We start from the raw sequence: 20,629 nt of genomic DNA, 5'->3' as shown, positions 1-20,629 counted from the left end.
CCCGAACTCACACTTCTGGGATTCTTGCAAACTGTCTAGTGTATTCTGATTCCTGACCTAGTCACTGGAGAGAAATGAAATTGAGCGGAGGCACTAGATGGCATCAGCCTGGCTACATATTAATTGCTAACTAAGTAGTAATTTTTATGCTTATTAGATGTTACTTAGCTATTATTTGGTATTTATCAAACACTTACTTATTAATATTTCAGTGTATTGTGATCCCCAGTACTGTAATGGGAAGAAAACTTGCAAAATAAAGCCGCAGGCAAAAATGCATTGAAAGTATTTTATAAATACTAACAAATATATAATTAGGCACTTATTATGTATTTTAATATTAGTTAGCTATTAATATGTGGTTCCTAAACTAGTGTTACCCAAGTTTTCACTCTTGACTAAATGCTTGTGTCTGATGTTATCTGAGAGAGACTTGTTAAACAGGAGGCTCCACAATGATGTTCTAGTAAGATTAAAGTCTAATATGAGTAACAGAGAAGACAGCAGTGCCTACAGTTATCTTCACTCTCCCAAGGAATGACTGCTGCAGAGTATCAGTAGTATTCTGTTCTACCATTGTGCAGTAGGTTATAGCAATAAAAAACAAAAACACCTATCCAATGGTACCTCGTGCAGCCTAAAGCGCAGTTTATGCTTGTGTGTCAAATCGTCTGCGTCGTGACAAGGACTTGAACTCACCTTGAACGACCTTTGCAGAGCGTCTGCGTTGACCGATGTGCATCTCACAAATTTTGTAACTACACTTCGAACTAACGCAAACAGTAAGGTAAAGCGACACAGACAGTAAGGCCTGTGATTGGTCCTCTCTACATCCTCTCTACATACATTTCCGGTACGCCGCTTTCCCGCTTCATTTTGTGTACACGAATGCCATTTTTAAACTCTAGCCTCCTAGCGTTGGGGCAGTGAATTACTTCGCGGCACATGGACCTTGACACAGATTCATAAATCAAAAACGACAGCGACGGCGGCAGTGTGAGTTGAGTCGACGCAGAACTATAATTCGGCCTTGATACATTCCATTTCCATTGTCAAACACAGTGATTGAGAGAGAGATCACATTTGCTGGATATTTCTTTTAGTCAGTGCATTGATGACTACTGTCCTAGAAAATATCACAAAATGAACACTTCAACACTTTATAATGACACCATAATAAAGCATCAACTAAGACTTAATTCATATTGAACAACAGCTTAATATTACACTATTTTCTGACGTTAGTTTCCTCATCACAAACAGACCCGGAGTTGTTTTTTTTTTTTATTCAAACATGTTTAACACACAAACCCTGCATATTTAGGCTGAGTTCTTCTCTGTTTCACCTTGTGATGTCACGTGATGATGGAATTGCTCCACTGCGTTTTTAAACTCCATACACGACTAGAATCATTTTGGATAATTTCAGCCCTGGAATGTCTTATCTACTCAACAAAAAGTAAAAGCTTTTAACATGAAAACAACCACTTCATGACATCACCAGGTGCAACAGAGCATTTTGAGGTTTGGTGATGTGACAGACTAATAATGCTAGATTACTTAAACATGTGTGAATGAAACAAAACACAACTCCAGGTCAAATCTGTGTAATATAAAACCTTTAATAGCTCATTAAGCACTTATTTAATACCAGTTTTAAATAATTACGGTATTAAGCAGCTGCTAAACCTGCTAATTACCATAAAGTGTTAAAAAATTTCACAATGCATTCAGCACCAACCTTAATTTTCCTTGAGTGATTTTCATTTTAAAGGTACAGTCTTCTACTTCCTGCAGCCCCTCCCAAAGCCTCTCGAAGGTAAGTCCATTAAGCCTCCCTCCACTTCCTGCCCCGGACCCCTGCGCCTCTCAAAGGGGATCAGACAGTGTGATCCGGGCTTAGTGTCAGTGCTTTGGGGAAAGTGAAAGCAGCGTGTGTGCTCGGGGAGTCCAGGCTGCACTAATCTACTCACTGATTTCCTGCTAATCTTGTCCGAGCATATCTTCATCCCTTCCTCTTTCTTTGTGGGGGGGCTCCTCTGTGTAGCACCCTCCAGCGCCCGCTCCCCTCCCTCCGCTCGCCCCAACGTCACGCCGCATACAGCCGGGTCAGGATTATAGGTCATGAATACGGTTGCTGTGAAATGCGGGGCTTTTCGGGGCAGTTGGTAAGAGGAGATGTCAATTAAAGGTGCACTGTGTCATTTTTCTGGTCGCAGGTCTCCATGGAGATGTTATTGCATTGTCTGGAATGGTCCACAGTATGGCATTAAATTATAAAACTATCCAAGATTCAGTTCTAGTTGTTTGTTAATCAAGTATCTGCATGTATGTATTCTGAACCTTATGGCCTGTAAATTGAATTATCTTCATGGAGATAATTGATAAGTTTAATAGCGTCACAGAATGGAACCTAGGCATATCTATATTATCACCACGGAAACATAGCGGGCCATCAACTAGGAAAGTTAATTAATCAATTTATTTAATCATAGCATTTATACGTATAGCGCCTTTCAAGACACCTAAAGCACTTTACAGTTCATTGTTTATTCAGTCCACACTCATGGAAAGGAACAGAACAGTTACATAATCTAAGACAAATTTAAAGGTGCAGTCTGTAAGTTTTTAGGTGGAGAGTCTGCCACTTGCATGGACATGTTATCGACTATTCCAGAGTTTGCTAATAAATGTTTATTCTTATGGAAACATCAGGTGACATCATCAGTTGTAGTTACTGGACAGATGCATGTTTTTCAAGCTGTGAAAAAGTTCTTGAGGAATAAATGCAAGATGGATTAGATTAACATGGAACATTAATCAAAAAATCTACATCTGTTACCATAAAAGTTACACACTGCACCTTTTAAGTTGGAAAAAAGTGACTCAACAGGTTGGCAAAAGAGAAATTTTATTTGTCAACTAGACTAAAGCTTTTTTGTCGTATATGTTTCACAGTTCATCCAAGCTGCTTCTTCAACTTTTGTGCACTTGCCTTCTTTTATGTTTTGTAGTCGTTGTTTTTGCTTATTTTGATGTAGCTCAAAGGTGTCAAACATACGGCCTGGGGGCCAGATCCGGCCCTCCAAGACCATTAATCTGTCCCTTGACTGATTTTCTACTTAAATATTTTAATTATATTTTCTATTAAAATATTGGTAATTTTCTGTGCTTAGCAATGCAGTGTCTCCAGTGTCTCTGTGCGTGGCCCCTCCCACCAGAGCAGCACAAATGAAGACTTGTCTCTTTCCAAACTCTCTTAAAGGACGATCGTTTTGACTGTTGACCGTGACACCCTCATCAACAAAATGTCAAAAGTGAGAAAAGTGGAGCCGAGTGCAGGATTTTCCAAAAAAAAAAAGGACTTACTCCTATTTGCAAACAAGTTCATTGTGCTGAACTTGCATTTTTCTTAAAGTTTCAGGTTGTTCATAATATTATAATATTTTGTAAAAGAAAGAGTTGATCAATTGAAAAAGATTTCTGTTATAGATTTGCATTTCTCCGCACAAATAGTTGAAATTATTGTTATTTTGGGGGTATATATGCCACAAGTTTTCTGATCCGGCCCTTTTGGGATCAGAGTCGGATGGATACAGCCCCAGGACCAAAATGAGTTTGACACCCCTGATGTAGCTTATTCCTTTATTGCAATGTGCCCTTGGTGTTTTATTTTGTCTGCTTCAAGTTTTGAGTTTTACTTCCTGTCTTCATTGTTTGTCCCACCTTTCACCTGTATCTGTGTGCTTTTATACCCTGTGTTCTCCTCTCCGCTTTGTTGGTCCATTGTGTTTGTCATCGTCTGTGTCTTTGTCAGTGTCTTGTCCTGTCATGGCAGTTTAGTTTTGATTTTTGGATTATGGATTTTTTTTTTTTTATCTTTTTTTGTTTGTTATTAAAAAACTTTAAAACTGTCCCACAGTTTGGGTCCTCCCTTTGTTTTTTGTTTCCACGTGACATCACTTGACAAATTGAATTTCTCCTTTGCGATGGATTCTACCTGGATGACTGAGGAACTGAGAAATGTTACTGCACTGTGCCTGTGGTTTATGTGCAAATGGTGCCTGTTCAAATGGGGGAGACTGGAGTACCTGGTGAAAACCCATTTATATATTTTTTCACAGTCACCAAAATGTGCTTGTATAGAAGAAGGAGAACCAACTTAAACACACTTTAAAGTTCCTAGATTACACAAAATGGATTCTAGTGAACTTCAAGCCATTTATAATGATGTTGCCTTGTAGTGGACCAAACAGAACGGCAAAGACGAGGTGTAAAAATAAGTTTAAATTTAATAAAGTCCAAAAAAAAAAAAGATTGTCCACCTTGTGATGTCATGTGATCAGTGTTGGGGAGTAACAGATTACATGTACCAGAGTTACGTAATCAGAGTACAAATTATGAGTAACTATTCGGTTACAGTTACTGTTTAATTGAGTGGTAATTGGATTACAGTTACTTTGTTGAAATAAATGGATTACATGGCGGTATTTTCCTGTTTTTACATTTTGGGCTATTCCCTTTTTTTTCTTCTCGGCAATTCCACTCATTGCCGGACACTAAACCAGATTTAAAATCAGGTCTAAACCAGGTCTTGACCAGGACTCAAACCAAATTTAAAACCAAGTCTAAACTAGGACTAAAACCAAGTTTAAATCAGGACTAAACCAGGACTAAAACCAGGTCTAAACTAGATCGAAACCAGGTCGAAACCTGGTCGAAACCAGGTCGAAACCAGGTCTAAAACCAGGTCGAAACCAGAACTAAAACCAGGTCTAAAACAGGATTTAACAGGATGAAACCATACCACGTAGACAGTGTCTCCTCCTCTTCTATCAGTAATATTTTTAATATGGTTAAGGAAAGTCTGAGCTTTTTTATTGTTTTTTAGCAGACAAAACATCTTATGTGAAGATTTCCTAGTCTTTGCTTCTCTACAACAAATCAAGTAATCCAAAATATTCAGATTATGTTACTCACTTTAAGTAATTTAATAGATTCCATTACAAACTACATTTTGGGGTATGTAATCTGTAATCTGTAATATATAGGGGAATACATTTTAAAAGTAACCTTCCCAACACTGCATGTAGTGGTAGTTTTTAAGGTAACAGCTCCATTTTCACCTTGAGTTCATTTAAGATTGACAATTCCAGGGCTGAAATCATCCAAATGATTCTAGTGAAGGTGTATGGAATGTAAAAACACAATGGAGCACTTCCTGTATTACCACATGACATCACAAGGTGGAACAGAGTGTTATATTCTTGCTTTCTTACCAAACATTGTGAGTTTAGCCTTTACTAGATTCTCTGTTCTCCTCATTTATTCTTTTCCCTCCTTACCTGCTCTCATTAACATAGCACATCCATTTGAACACGTTCTTTTAACTGCCCTTCAGATTTATAAACTGTGCTCGGTCCCACCCCGGCCACTCATGTTTTGGTGCTTTCTCTCTCTCTTTCTTTCTCTCTCTTTCTCTTCTGTGTGTTTGTGTATTTCATCAGGGCAGTGCTGCTAACCGATGAGGAGGGCTCATGGACGCCCACCTCCTCTCAGACAAATTGCCTCTCGCGATTGCAGAGGTGGGCCTGCGCTGATGGATAGCACAACAAAGACCTGACACGGGCCCATTTGCAAACATTAAATCCATATTTCCATAGACGCGGACCAGTTTGGGTTACTACGGCGACGCGGGCTTGTAATCTAAATGTTTGGACGAGATGGCGGCGAGTCTCAAAGGGCTATTCGCTGACGTATGGAGAGTTATGTTTTCAAGTTTCAAGAATCAGTCAATTTGAGTTGGGACAAATCAACCAAGATATGATTATGTATTCTAGTTTTCTAAGTAGTATTTATGGGTATAATAACCAAAATATCGTGATATCGTATCGTCAAAAGGCTCTCAGTAAGATCGTGGGCCATTACAATCCATCGAATCACAAGTTTCTTTGCTTAAATTCATGATTATGGTGCAGCAATAGCTAAAAAAACAGAGGGAACTACATTGACCATGATCCTTTGCTTCATTTTGGGCACAAACTACATGAAGAAGTAGCAGTTCTAAGCACTTTTAAATCTTAGTTCATTGAGTTAAGTCTTGTCAAGGCATTTTAAGAAGAAAAAATTGCATATTCATAATTTTGTATCGCAATCAATATTGTACCTTGAGATGGATATCGAGAAAATATCGTATCGTGAGATTTGGATATTGTTACATCCCAAGTTGTTACCATCTCGAAAATATACCTGGAGTTGTGTTTTGTTTCATTCACACTGAAAAAAAGCAATATCTCGCTAAATTAAAATTACTTAAATTAAAAACGTTTTACTTTATTTGAGTAGATTCAAACTGACAAGTAAAATGATTTACCAGTGGAGTAAACGTGTTTTTCTTAATTTAAGAAACATTCGATTTTGTTTTATTTTAAGTGTAGCAAGATGTATTTTCACATTTAAAGTACAAAAAGTCCTGTTCCATTGGTAGATAATTTTACTTGTGAAGTGAAATTTACTCAGATCATGATCAAACTTTCTTAATTCAAGTCATCTTAACGTGACTAGATTGTGTTTTTTTGCAGTGCACACATGTTAAAGTAATCCTTTATTATTAGTTGGTTTCATCTCCAAATCATTAAAATGCTCTGTTCCACCATGTGATGTCATGAAAGTTTTCAAATTGACAGCTTCCTTTTACTTTTGTAAAAAGTAAAGGAAGACTGTCGATGCGAATGTCCGTGTTGATAGAATCATTTTAGAAGTAAAAGCAATCTTGCATTTGAAGGATTTATGTCTGAGCAACAGCAGTGAATTGTACTTCCTGATAGAAAGCTTGGCAGTGGCGGACTGATATATGAGAATATAGTCCCTCAACATGCGACGATTCATGTGATGCAAGGTTAATTTTATTTCAAACATTATTCTATCAACACAGACATTTGCATTGACAGTCTGGCATAATAATAGATTTGCTTCGGGTGTTTTGTGGAGTGGGTAAGACTGTTTTTAGTGGCAGGCTAACTATGGCCATTAACATGCACTAGCCTAGCACCAGCGACCTCTGCAAATACAAGGACTGGACGGAATATTTTAAAAAGTGTCTCCACATGTCTCCAACACTCTGGCTCACTAGGAAATGAGGTCCTAAATATGCAGGATTTGTGCGTTAAAAATGTGTGAATGAAACAAAACACAACTCTAGGTCTGTTTTTGACGAGGAAACAACATTATAATAACACCGATCAGAAAATAGCATAAAATTGACCCTTTAACTTCTGGTCTTACGGTAACATGCGTAGAGTACTGTCAACTCCCATGTCCATTTGTGTCACTCGCCCTTTAAATCACACATGTGGTACTGGTTTAGGAGACAGGCTTGACCCTCTTTAGCAGTAATTACATCCACATACCCTCCCTCCAGACCCCCCCTCAGACCCTCCAGACCCTCCAGACCTGACCCACGCTCATCAACTCCAGCTCCATCATGTCCTCACTCCATACATGATCGGCTCATTTCCATAGAGCTCTCCGAACGCTCGCTGAATCTTAACTACTGCGGAAACCATTGCTGCCTTTACGTTGTCTCCTTGGTTATTTTAGACGAGGTGAGCTCAAGCGGTGATAGGATTTTTATTTTTGTTAGGGATTACTACTACTTTGAAATATACTTTAAAGGTGCTTTGTGTAACTTTTCTTTTCTTACCTTGTCTGGAATGTTTCGCAGTATTGTATTATTAAATAGGGATGTAATAATAACTAAAATGTTGTGATATCGTATTGTCAAAAGTCTCTGAATAATATCGTGGGCCATCACAATATATCGAATCACAAGTTTCTTTCTACTTAAATTCACTGATATGGTGCAGTAATAGCTAAAAAAACAAAGGGAACTACATTGACCATGATCCTTCACTCTGTTTTGGTGCAAACTACATGAAGAAATAACAGATTTAAGCACTTTTAAATCTTAGTTATAGGCATTTTAAGAGGAAAAAGTGGCATATTCACAGTTTTGTTCACCTCCACAGAATATTGCAATAAATATCGTATCGTGAGATTTGGATATCATTACATTCCTAGTTGTTACGGTCTCATGCAAACTACATGAAAAAAAAGTAGCATATTCACAGTTTTGTTTCAACCTCCACAAAATATTGCAATAAATATCATACCTTGAGATGTATATTGTGAAAATACTGTACCGTGTGATGTATATATCATGAAAATACTGTACCGTGAGATTTGAATATTGTTACATTCCTAGTATTAAATAAGGATGTAACAATAACTGAAATATTGTGATATTGTATCGTCAAAAGTCTCTCAATAATATCATGGACCATCACAATATATCGAATTACAAGTCCCTTTGCTTAAATTAAGAGTTATGGCACAGATATAGTTAAAAAAACAGAGGGAACTACATCGACCATGATCCTTTGCTCCATTTCAGTGCAGACTACAAGAAGAAGTTCTAAGCACTTTTAAGTCTTAGTTCTTTGGATTAAGTCTTGTCAAGGCATTTTAAGAGCAAAAAGCTGCATATTCACAAAAAAATATTTTGTTTGCCTCCACAAAATATCGCAATAAATATCGTACCATGAGATGTATATCATGAAAATATCGTACTGTGAGATCTGGACATCATTACATCCCGAGTATTAAATAGGGATGCAACAATAACCAAAATATCATGATATCGTATCGTCAAAAGTTCTCACAATAATATCATGGACCATCACAATATATCGAATTACAAGTGTCTTTGCTTAAATGAAGAGTTATGGTGCAGTAATAGTTAAAAAAAAAAACAGAGGGAACTACATAGACCATGATCCTTTGCTCCATTTCAGTGCAGACTACAAGAAGAAATAACAGTTCTAAGCACTTTTAAATCTTAGTTCTTTGGCTCAAGTCTTGTCAAGGCATTTTAAGAGCAAAAAGTAGCATATTCACACAAAAAAAAATTGTGTTTGCCTCCACAAAATATCGCAATAAATATCGTACCGTGAGATGTATATCATGAAAATATCGTACTGTGAGATCTGGACATCATTACATCCCGAGTATTAAATAGGGATGTAACAATAACCGAAATATTGTGATATCGTATCGTCAAAGTTCTCACAATAATATCATGGACCATCACAATATATCGAATTACAAGTCTCTTTGCTTAAATGAATAGTTATGGTGCAGCAATAACTAAAAACAACAGAAAGGAACTACATAGACCATGATCCTTTGCTCTATTTCAGGGTAGACTACAAGAAGAAATAACTCTTATAAGCACTTTTAAATCTTAGTTCTTTGGATTAAGTTTTGTTAGGCTCCACAAAATATCACAATAAATATCATACTGTGAGATATATATCGTGAAAATATCGAATTGAGAGATTTGGATATTGTCACATCTCTAGTATTGAACGTTTCTATTTTCACGGAGACCAAACCAGACCAAGTTACAGGTCAGATCTGTGGAGAGGCGACCCCGCTCACAGTCAGAATGTCTGTTTTTCTAGATGTTTTTGAGACGTAAAACCACCTGGAATTGAATAAATATCAAGTAGAGCTGTTTAATGTCACACTGTGGAACATTCCAGGCTGAGCAATGACATCTCCATAGAAACAAATGAGTGCTGGACCCCCGACCAAAAAAATTCACCTTTAATGTTTTGAGATTGTTCAATTTGACCTTATAGAAGTAATAAAGTATCAGTGCATGTAGTTTAAATATATTTTGTAAACTTTTTGTAGTTCTGCAGCTCATTTTTATGCCAGACATTTTTTCCAGCAGTAAAACATCTGTAATGGAATCGTTAAAGGTTGTATAGAGGATTTTCCAAGGAACGAGAAATCCAGCGACTGTTTGTCCTTTTTCAAATGTTGCGCATGCGTGAAACCCCCCCCTCCCCCACAGCTCCTACGTAGAAACGCCTTCCTCCCTCTCCTCCTTACGCCAGAAACAGGTTTGTTTACAGCCGGTGCGCTGCACATGACTTGTAAACAACTAACTACAGTGTTGGTTAGGCAAGACGGAGAAGTGAGGAGCGGGGGGAGCGGGTGCGCGGACATTTTGTTCGCGGACGAGAGAAGTGAGGAGCAGGGAGAAGAGCGGAGCAGGGAGCAGGAGAGGGGAGAGGAGAGGGGAGCGGTGCGCGGAGATTCCGTGCCCGGAGAAGTGAGGAGCAGGGGGAAGAGGGGATCGGGCAGCGGGGACAGGAGCAGGAAAGGGGTGCAGAGAAGGTTGCGCGGAGATTCAGTGCGAATGAACTAGCTACACAACACGCAGCAGCAAGCGGACTCTTTCTTTGCCTTGAAAATTACGTTTTCAGACATAGGATATCGCTTTCGTGTCCTGAAAAACGTTTGACTCTAGCTCTTGGAAATAAAGTACGTTTTCATAATAAGCAGAAGTTTCCTGTCCAGGAGTAATTTGGCGACCAATGCGTCAGTCTTTAGACCCTGCGTCTGCTTCAGTCGCGCCATCGCTGGAATGAATCTACAAGAATCACCTTAGTTTGGCTTCGCTGCTTTTCCCCTTGTCTTCTTCTTTCAGCGACCTCAAAAACGGACTTTCTTTTGCGGCGAACTGCTCCTGGATTCTTGTCTGCCATTGCAACAAACTTTGTGCGAACTGCGAGGAAGATATAGGTCAAAAAAAGCCGCTAAGAACTGTTGCGTTGGTGGAGTAAACAGCGTCTGTGCGTCTTGCGTCTGTGGACTGCGTGACAGTCGTACGTAAACCACGTACCGGCAGCACGCAGGCAAGTCACTTACGCTAGAAACGTAGGGAGATTGATTGACAGCCTGTCAGCTAACAGATAACGAGGCAGTGTCGTTATCTATTGGCAAATGTTTAGCCCCACCACGTCCAGAGTTGATGAATTTTTATTCTCTTTTTTTTTGGTCATCATAATTACAAGGCTACTGCATCTCTATAATGCTATCATTGACAACTTGAAACAAAAAAAATCCTCCATACAACCTTTAAGTTCAGTTTCCATGTGGTTCTCGATAAAGCAACAACACCATGGAGACGAGCAGGTAGGCAGTCATTTTCTTTTCTTTCACAGAGGAAATTAATACTGTGTTGTTGTTTTTTTCCTAACTTCAGTATTTTTAAAACCACTCACGTCTCGGAAATGACTCAGGATGGACATGGGGACTCGCCAAAAACTTCCATAACCATGAGCGACCATCAGTGTTCTGGGCAGGGGCCACATTTCGGGAACCTCTGCAAAATTTCATCACAGTTTTCAACCAATTTTCTCCTCCACCTTCTCATTTCTCTTCATTGTCTTGTATAAATCCTCTTTTTATTTCTCTCACTCTCTCACACACTCTCTCTCTTAATTTTATGTATTCATTTTACCTGAAACAAAAAAAACACAACTCTCCGCCCCCTCTCTCTCTCTTTTCCTCTCTCCTCCTCACTCTCTCTCTCTCTCTCTATCTCACCCTCTCTCTCTCTTTCCTCTTTCTCTCTCTCTCTCATGCTCACTCTCTCTCTCTCAATTTAATTTTACCTGAAATTTTAAAAAGCCCAACTCTCCTCCCTCTCTTTTTTGTCTCTCTCTACCTCATCTCTCTTTCCTCTTTCTCTCCCCTTCTCTTTCTCTTTCTCTCTCTCTCTTTCTCCCTCTTCTCTCTCTTTCTCTCTCTCTCTTTCTCCCTCTTCTCTCTCTCTCTCTCTCTCTCTCTCTCTCTCTCTCTCTCTCTCTCTCATGCTCACTCTCTCTTCTCGATTTAATTGTACCTATTAATTTTACCTGAAACAAAAAAGCAGCTCTCTCTTTCTCTTTCTCTCTCTCTCCTCTCCTCCCCCTTTCTCTCTCTCTCTCTCTCAATTTTACCTATTAACCTGAAACAAAAAACTCCTCTCTTTCTCACTTTCCTCTTTCTCTCTCACACTCACTCTCTCTCAATTTATTTTTACCTGAAACAAAAAAAGTCCCAACTCTTCTCCTTCTCTCTCCCTTTCTCTCTTTCTCTATTTTACCCAATGAATTTTACCTGAAACAAAAAAATCCCAACCCCCCTTTCCTCTTTCTCTCTCCTCCTTTCTTTCTCTCTCAATTTAATTGTACCTGAAACAAAAACAACTTTCTCTCTTTCTCTCTCTCCTCTCTCTTTCTCTCTATTTTACCTATTAACCTGAAACAAAAAAGTCCCAACTCTCTCTCTCTCTCTCTCTCTCTCTCTATTTCACCCACTAATTTTACCTGAAACAAAATAAATCCCAACTCTCCTCCCTCTCTTCCCCTGTCTCTCATTCCTCTTTCTCTCTCAATCTCTCACTCTCTCTCTCTCAATTTAATTGTATCTATTAATTTTACCTGAAACAAAAAACTTCTTTCTCTCTCTCTCCTCTCTGTTTCTCTCTCTTGTGCTCACTCTCTTTCTCTCTCTCAATTTTACCTATTAACCTGAAACAAAAAAAATCCCAACTCTCCTCCCTCTCTTCCCCTGTCTCTCTTTCTCTCTCCTCCTCTTTCTCTCTCTCTCTCATGCTCACTCTCTCAATTTAATTTGACCTGAAACAAAAAAATCCCAACTCTCCTCCCTCTTTTTCTCTCCCTCTCTCCTCTCTCTTTCCCCCTCTTTCTCTCTCCCTCTTTCCTCTTTCTTTCTCCTCCCCTTTCTCTCTCACTCTCACTCTCTCTATTTAATTTTACCTGAAACAAAAACATCCCAATTCTCCTCCCTTTCTCTCCCTTTCTCTGTCCTTCTCTCTCCCTCTTTCCTCTTTCTATGTCCTCCTCTTTCTCTCTCTCTCTCACGCTCACTCTATTTAATTTTACCTGAAACAAAATAAATCCCAACTCTCCTGCCCCCCCCCCCCACTCTCTTTCTCTCTCTCTGTCTTTCTCTCTTTCTATTTCACCCACTAATTTTACCTGAAACAAAAAAAAAAAAAAAAAAATCCAAACTTTTTCGTAACAACCTTTCCTTTAATAACTTCCTCCTCCACCTTCTCATTCCCGTCCATTGTCTTGTATAAACGCTCTTTTTCGCCCGTCTCTCTCTTTCCCTCTCTCTTTCCCCTCTCTTTCTCTCTCTCTCTCTTCTGCGCGTCTCCCCAGTTGCCTTTTTCTCTGTTAATTTGCCTGAGAATGCATTAGCTGTAATGAAGGCTAGGGCCGAGGGAATCCTCCAGGGCCCCATTAATCACAGGCCCTCAGACAGCCAGCCTTGATTACAAGTGGCAAGAAATTCATTAGCGGCGTGCCTCTGACAACTCTTATCTCCGCCACTGGATCGGACTCATTAGGCAGCCAAATTAAAGCTATGATGGCCCTGATCAAACTCATCGCTTGTTTATCTTGTGCGATTTGATGCATCTGCCCATACATCACTGTTGGAGCCGTGGCTGGAGCCGAGCGCGCCGGACCCGCCCAGGAACTCAGCCCGTTGGACGAAAAAAAACGCGAAGGAGCGAAAGAAAGTGCAAGTTAAAGGTCCGAAAATTGACTCTTTACGATGTCGTTGCCTCATCGAAAGCGTATCTTGGAGTTGTGTTTTGTTTCGTCGTTTTCACCTGAAGATTGGCAGTTCCAGAGCCGAAATTATCCAAATGATTTAAGATAAAGGTGTTTTAAAGGCAATTTTAGTACAATTTTAGGATTTTTTTCTTAATTTTGCGTTTAAAACTCCCAATTTTACCCTCTAATGAAGTGTTAGACATCCTTTTTTTCACAATCCGCTGATGTAGTTGTGTCATGTGGCTGCAAAAAAAAAAAAGCTATAGTACCAAAAATACAAAAATAGAAAATAAAATTCACACCGCAAACATGTATAAACAAGTTTCTGGACATTAAAAAAAGCGTCATTTAGGTCCTTAACTACAAAAGTGCAAGATATTAAGTGTGTAAGTAAACTAAAAATATAATTGCACTCAAAACAAAACAAAAAGTGCAATGGCGTCATGACTTTCTTGGTGTCAGTCATGGATCATCACTTCCTGCATTTCCGTGGCGTTTATGATATTTGGATTTATACATTTTGAGCGAACTAACTTCTCAAATAAAAAATTACACAGACCAAGATGCGGAATTTGGCGTTTATTCGAGAAATATCTGCACTTAGAGCGGCTTTTCCAATCGTTACGAACACAGACGCTCAGAGCGGTCGACCGTCTTGACTCACTACACTCTTTGGCAAAGTTTGGGTTGATCAAAATGGAAGGAGCACATGAGTTTGGCGGAAAACAAAATAAATAAAGTTCCTATTGGACACTCATTTTCCCGACGTCATCATGTGTGTGTGACGTAGGACAATGCCGGAAATATGCTCAGAAAGTTGGTTGGATTTTTTTTGTTTTATGAGCTGTTATATAAAACATACTCCCAGGTATCGGTTAATGTCATACTGTGGAACATTCCAAGCAGAGCAATGACATCTCCATGGAGACAAGCAGGTGATGGACTCCTAACTTTTAATTTTAGAGTGAGGAAGTTGTTAAATTTGACCTTATAGAAGTAAAAGTTAATAAAGTTGTAATAAAGTTAAACATGTGAATGAAACAAAACACAACTCCAGGTCTGTTTATGATGAAGAAACGACATTATAACGACGATATAAATGATATAAAGATGACGCATAATGATTTTTAAAGTATTTGATGTTAAACTCTAACATGTATAGATCATTATTTTACATTTTGGTCGTTGTAAGTTGTAATATTGAGCTAAAACAGCAAAATTATCGAAAAGTTCCATTGACTTCTTGTTCAAAATGCCAAACTGATTAGCCCCGCCTCTTCGCATGAACATTTCGCCGTAAAAAGCAGCAGATTTCTAGGTATGTGTTCATTGGAGTCTGACGTTCTTAAATAATCTCAGGTATGTAGGGGAAAAGTGGGCGGAGATAAGTGGTAGGTGAAAACTGAAGATTTCTAAGTGCGCAAGTCTCAAATGCTGGATTCCTCAAACATGCAAGCGTCAATCACTACGCACTGGGCACGATAACTATAAGTGAACACGATTAAAAGCGCGTTAAAGTTTTGTATATACCGTATGTCCCCTTTAATAAAAAAAAAAAAAAAAGCTAATCAAGTATTGTGTATTAATATCAGCGATGTTTATCTCGAAAATAGAGAATAAACCTGCACGGATCTGCTCGATTTATAACAGAAGACTTAAAGCTATTTGAATCCCGCTCTAGTTCGTATTGCCGTTGTGTCCTTGGGCAAGACACTCCACCCACGTTGCCTGCGTTAATGCGGAGTGCGGGTCAATTAAAAGCAGATAAACTGTCAGTGAAAGAAGAAGTAAGACGTGTCTGTTATCGAAAACTTTCCAACGTCAAGATATCGTTAAATAAATATTACGTCTTTGGTTCCGAATTGGAGTTGAAAGTGAAAAAATGATCGGAATTAGGAGACATTTGTGGGGAGATAATACATTAAAGATTTTAAATGATTTATTATTCTAGGATTTTTATTTACGGTCAGTCCAGTCAGAGATTCTCCCAAATATGAAACATTTTTGAAGAATTTCTCCAGTTAACAGATGCTCTTCTTGCTTTAGTTTTCTTTTCTCTTCTTTTTTTTCTTTGACATTATTACATCATACACACATCTTTTTTTTTTCTTTTTTTTTTTTTTTTTTTGGACTCCTCTGTGACACCTCCTCTTTCTTTTGTCTATTGTCCCAAGTTTAGATCTGACAACTCACAAATGTCAAAGCTGATGGAGTGCACAGGTTCAACTATAAACAAACTTTGGACGGGAAATATGGTCAAAACTCACAAATTTGTCCTTTCGTAGCTATTTTTAGAAAACAATTTAGCCGATTTAAAAAAATGTATCAAGTCAAATTTTTACTTTACACTTCACATGCATTAGAAAGCTGATCTAATTCTAATTCTTATTTCTAATTTCAATTTCTTAATGTATTTCAAAGCTTACAAACACATCCTCCAGCCAAAAGGAGCCAAAAACGGATTGACAGCTCTTCGAATTCATCCAGATTTTAACAATATTCAGACCAGGTGACCAATGTGGATATGAAATAAAATCAGTGTTGTTGTTGTTTTTTTAATCCTTCGATAAAGCAGATAAAACTATAAACGTTCCAAAACATTGCTTGGTCCACACGCTCCTTGAAGACTATTAAATTTGACTCTAGATAATGTGCGATTCTTACAAAAATAATAAAGTGCTCACAGGATTACCAATGATACTTTCCAACAGTCCACGATAAAGTACTGAGAATATATTTATCTGGCTACTTTTCAATGCCTCACTCTTTCTTCTGCATCTCTTCTTCTGCTGCATTGTGCTCTAGAGTTGCCAAAAGTATCAAAAATCAGACACTAATCGATACTAAAAGTAGCATCAAAACTAGATCCTCATTTGAGCGGGTATCAATACTAAAAACGTCACAATCACAGGACAGAAATGAACCTTTGCTGAGTAGATTTTTGGTTTTTAACGTCATCGTAGTATCAGAATCTGTGCTGAGTATTGTTTCTATTCCTTAGTATCGAAATCGAGCTTGAGATTAGTATCGTGACAGCAAATTTCAGATTATAATCATCACATGTTCCAGTATTTCCATCCCAAAGTCCAGATCTCTGAGTACATCCCTCCCATCCTGCTTCTAAATTAAGCCGTTTTACTGTCACTTACTTCACTGTTTTGCAAGATCTGGTACAAATTTGCTTGCTTTCTTCAGGCTACTGGTGGCTACTGGTGTATTACGCAACCGAAATATGTGAGGAATTTCACTTTATCATCAAACAGGTGCTGAGGATCTGCTTTACTGGAAACAGAATCGCTTTTATCCTGGCTCAAATTTAATATATTTATTCAGATTATTCATAAGTGGTTTCATTGGAGCGAGATGAAAGAAACTGTGAAGAATAAAACTCAAGCCATAACTATAAAATATCCTTTCCTGGCAAATAAAAATGTGGTTAAATGTTATTTTTGTGATTTGTAATAGATATTCAACACTGATGGAGGAAATTGCCATATTTGGTCAAACGGATGTAATCGCTTCAGACGCAAAAAAATCCAAATGTGATTTTTTTTTTATACATGGCTTACTCTGCTTTTATTTTACTTTTATTATTTGATTTAAACATGACTCTTTATTGAATCTTGAATTATAATTTCAGCTATAATTCCGTTTTGGTTTCGTTGTAACAGGAGGTTGCTAATTGCAGCTCGTGCGCATGGCTGCTGTCTGTTGCGCTGATGGAGAAGTTCATTACTGCGCGTGGTCTAATGAGGAGCCATCAGTCCACCTTACGTACAACACAGACAAACGTACGTGCCACAGTCAAATCCATCAGCCCCGTACTTTAAAAGGCAGGTTTCAATACACGGATGTTTCCTAAAAAAGAAAAAAAAATCGTAAACGAGGCGTGACGCAAACATTACGCATAACGGTGTGGAGCATTTAAAAGAAATCTGGAGTCCATTGGTCTTCTTTGCAGAAATATGTCAAAAAAATAAAATATTCTTATCCATAATATAGTTGTGTTTACATTTTTAAATTCAGAAATATTAATTTAGGCCTATTGTGCGTAAAGGATGCCAACAAAATCTCTCCTCACGTCCAAGTCTTTCGTGCGTAAAAATAACTGAATCTTAATTTCGTATTTTATATAAAGCAATTTATTAGATCATTTGACTTTACACTTGTCCCATGGTTTGGTCATTATTTCCTTTTCTTCCGGAGCGTTGTCAAACGTGGTTCCCACAAACAAACAAAACGAGAAACATGCAGATGTGCTCAACGAATGTACGAAAACACAAAAGTCACCAACGGAACATGCACAACAGAACCAAGAGAACATCTGGCCCACATATAAATACTTAAAAAATCTTTACAGTCTTATGACATAGTGCCCATTTGAATCCTTATTTTCCCATACACATTATGTACATATTTACAGGACAATAAATAAAAAGGAGCGCTGTGTCTCCAAATGAGTCCTCGCAGCCCCTCGTGTGCTTCTGAGTACAGTCTGAGAGTCCTGTGCGCTCACGGCCTGCTGCCCTGCTCTATCTGCTGGTGCTGACTCCTCACCGCGAACCTGTTCACGTGCACCGGGATGGGCACCACTATTTTGGGGTTCCGGACCGGCTCCCCTGACCGGTTGTTGACGTTCCCGGCCTTGATGCGTTTCCACTTGGCCCTGCGGTTCTGAAACCAGATCTTGACCTGCACCTCGCTCAGCTTGAGCGCGTGTGCGATCTGCGAGCGTTCAGTGAGAGACAGATACTTTTTACAGTGAAACTCCTTCTCCAGCTCCAGCAGCTGTTCACTGGTAAAGGCCGTTCTTCTGCGCCGGCTCTTCCCCGCGGAGCCGCCGCCCGGGAGCGTCTCCTGGGAGCCGCTCTTCAGCTTACTCTTCTGGGACAGGGGACCGCACGTGTTGCCGTCAGAGAAGCTCTCGTTCTCGCTGTCCCCGGAGCTGTCCTCGCGCTCGCTGCACGCTGTATCCCCAGACTTCAGCTCCAGCTTCTCGTCGTCTGAACTGTACAATTTGGTTTCACCTAAGGACAAAACACTGATGTTAATCTGCGTGCAGCTTTACATGTGTCAAAAATCTAAAATCTAAAAATGTGCAATTTTATGACTATAATTATAGGTCATTAAGACATATTTTAAAGTTCCCTCTAACAAACAGTGCCACTCAGACTATACAATTTCTGTTATGTGGCCTGTAAATGATACTTACAATTACTATGCAACACTTGAGAACATAACTCATTCTTACAGCTTACGCCCCGTGCGTAAATATGTAATTACTTTTTAAGTTTCTAAGGCCTACTTGAATTTTGCTCATTTGTCATAATGTGCATGGCTCATGGCCTCAGTCTGAGGTGTCACTACATGTTCTTATAATAGAATAAAACGTTCTTTCCCGTTGAAACAACATCAACACGTGACATAAAAATAGTAAAAATCCCATTAAGCAATTTCCAAAAGAGTCACTCTCACTGTATCAGGAGAAACCGTTTGTAAACACTACACACAAGTCAGTGTGTGTCACTTCTGCACCAGGGAAAATAAGAAATAACAATTCAGACGTTTTTCTAGATGTAAAGCTACAGGGTAAACGGAAAGAAGAAAATATAACTTTCTTAAATGTAGCTTTATTTCAGTGAGCAGCTAACGGCAATGATTATTTTATATTTATCCAAAGAGTCTCTTATTTGACAGTAAGAGTAAACAGCCCAACTACTACACGAGAAAATAACAAGCTTATCACAAAAAATATATAGAATTGTAAGAGTTTTAAAACCTCATGGCCTTTGTCCTAGTGACCAAGTCAACAGTTAGAACAGCCAGTAACTGCCAAGTAAACTTTACGTAATAAAACGCGCACATATTAAACGCGCACTACTTCACCAGAGTAAACTTTCCCCTCTGTCCTCCACAGGTTGGAGCCAAGTCTCACCTGAAATGGTTTGAAAAGTGTCGGAGAAGTTGAGCAGGTCTGCGCCCTTTTCCCGGCCGTGTACCTCGTCTCCATGCGGACTGTCCCCCTGCCTCCTCGCCCCGGGCTCGGCTGCGCTGAGCCGCGGCCCGGGCAGCTCCTGTGGAGGGTAGAAACTGTCCGGTGGATCCGAAAAACTAGGCATGGTGGTGGTTAGCGCCACCATAGATGGCACTCCGGCTTGTCCCAGACTGGCACAGAACGTGTTGGTCAGACGTCCGGCGAAAGACGCGAGCGGAGCGAGGGGAGGGATACCGGACGACAGGGGCGAGTGGGACAACGCTTGCGGAATAACGAGAGGTCTGTACGGCATGAACATGGGGTAGCCCGTGTAGAGCAGGTGTCCCGGCCTGGGTTGGGGCGTCCCGATCAGAGAGTCGATAGAAAACGCAGTCCCTTGTCCTCCGGGTCTCTGCATGGCGACTTTGCTTGAGTTCGGATGAGGTGAAAAATCAGCCTTTGTAAAGTTTTAGTGCGCACAACGAGTGAGAAAGTACGTCCTTCCTGGTGCTGTCATCCCGGGCGAGTGGAGCGCTGGCTTCTGTGGCTGTCAGTGAGCGGGGGGAGCTTTGTTGTGTGTGGCTACTCTTTCGCTCTTATTTGTCCCACCACACTAAGACATAAACAGCCGCTCTGTGCTCTATAGCCGTGCACGTCCTCGCCACAACTCCTCCTCACGAGCGCCCTCGGAGAGAGAGAGAGAGAGAGAGAGGGAAAGAGGGAAAGAGGGAAAGAGGGAAAGAGGGGAGGGAGAGAGGGAGAGGGTCGAGTGAGCGTCATTGGTTATCATGTGGGGTACAAGGCGAATGAAAAGGGGGTGTTTCCCTGGGGGGTCATCCATCTTCTTCAAATTACGCTTCATTTCCTTATTCAGCCGCTGACTTTTTGGCCGTCGTGAGAGGCGGTAGTTTCCCAGTGGGGACCAAATAGACGGGTCGCACCCTCCTCCAAAACACCCCCCCTCCTCCTCCTCCCTCCTCCCTTCTCCTCTCTCCCCTTCTCCAACGAGTCCCACCTCAAACTCTTTCTCTCCCCCCACTTTTTTTTTGGCCACTTTCAAACCGGTGTGACAGCGCGCAAGAGACTACCCCAGCCCTTCCCCTGCCATAACAGTTGACCACACCAAGCCAATCAGCTATTATTAATTTTGATTGATGACCAGTAATTACTT

At 39.8% G+C, this 20,629-nt stretch overlaps 1 protein-coding gene across 1 annotated transcript; it reads right to left on the bottom strand.

Annotated features, from left to right (window-relative positions):
- Positions 1 to 17,664: 17,664 nt before the first annotated feature.
- Positions 17,665 to 20,104, bottom strand: gbx1 (gastrulation brain homeobox 1). Its single transcript, XM_020923285.2, has 2 exons — positions 19,420 to 20,104; positions 17,665 to 18,511 (listed from the first exon to the last, which is right to left on the bottom strand). Exons 1-2 carry the CDS (start codon positions 19,874 to 19,876, stop codon positions 17,997 to 17,999), a joined length of 972 nt encoding a protein of 323 aa, XP_020778944.1. The 5' UTR covers positions 19,877 to 20,104; the 3' UTR covers positions 17,665 to 17,996.
- Between the last annotated feature and the right edge of the window lie 525 nt (positions 20,105 to 20,629).

Source organism: Boleophthalmus pectinirostris, unplaced genomic scaffold (assembly GCF_026225935.1).
Source record: "Boleophthalmus pectinirostris isolate CB_2022bp ecotype Guang Dong unplaced genomic scaffold, ASM2622593v1 HiC_scaffold_16, whole genome shotgun sequence".
Taxonomy (NCBI): domain Eukaryota; kingdom Metazoa; phylum Chordata; class Actinopteri; order Gobiiformes; family Gobiidae; genus Boleophthalmus; species Boleophthalmus pectinirostris.
Note: the sequence above shows the minus strand (reverse complement) of the source record. Positions and strands in the feature narration are given on the sequence as shown.

Excerpts from the sequence above, each read along its gene's own strand:
- gbx1 (XM_020923285.2), bottom strand. The coding sequence starts at position 19,876 with ATGCAGAGACCCGGAGGACAAGGGACTGCGTTTTCTATCGACTCTCTG. Across the intron at positions 18,512-19,419 it reads CACTTTTCAAACCATTTCAG|GTGAAACCAAATTGTACAGT; the intron begins GTGAGACTTGGC and ends TTTTGTCCTTAG.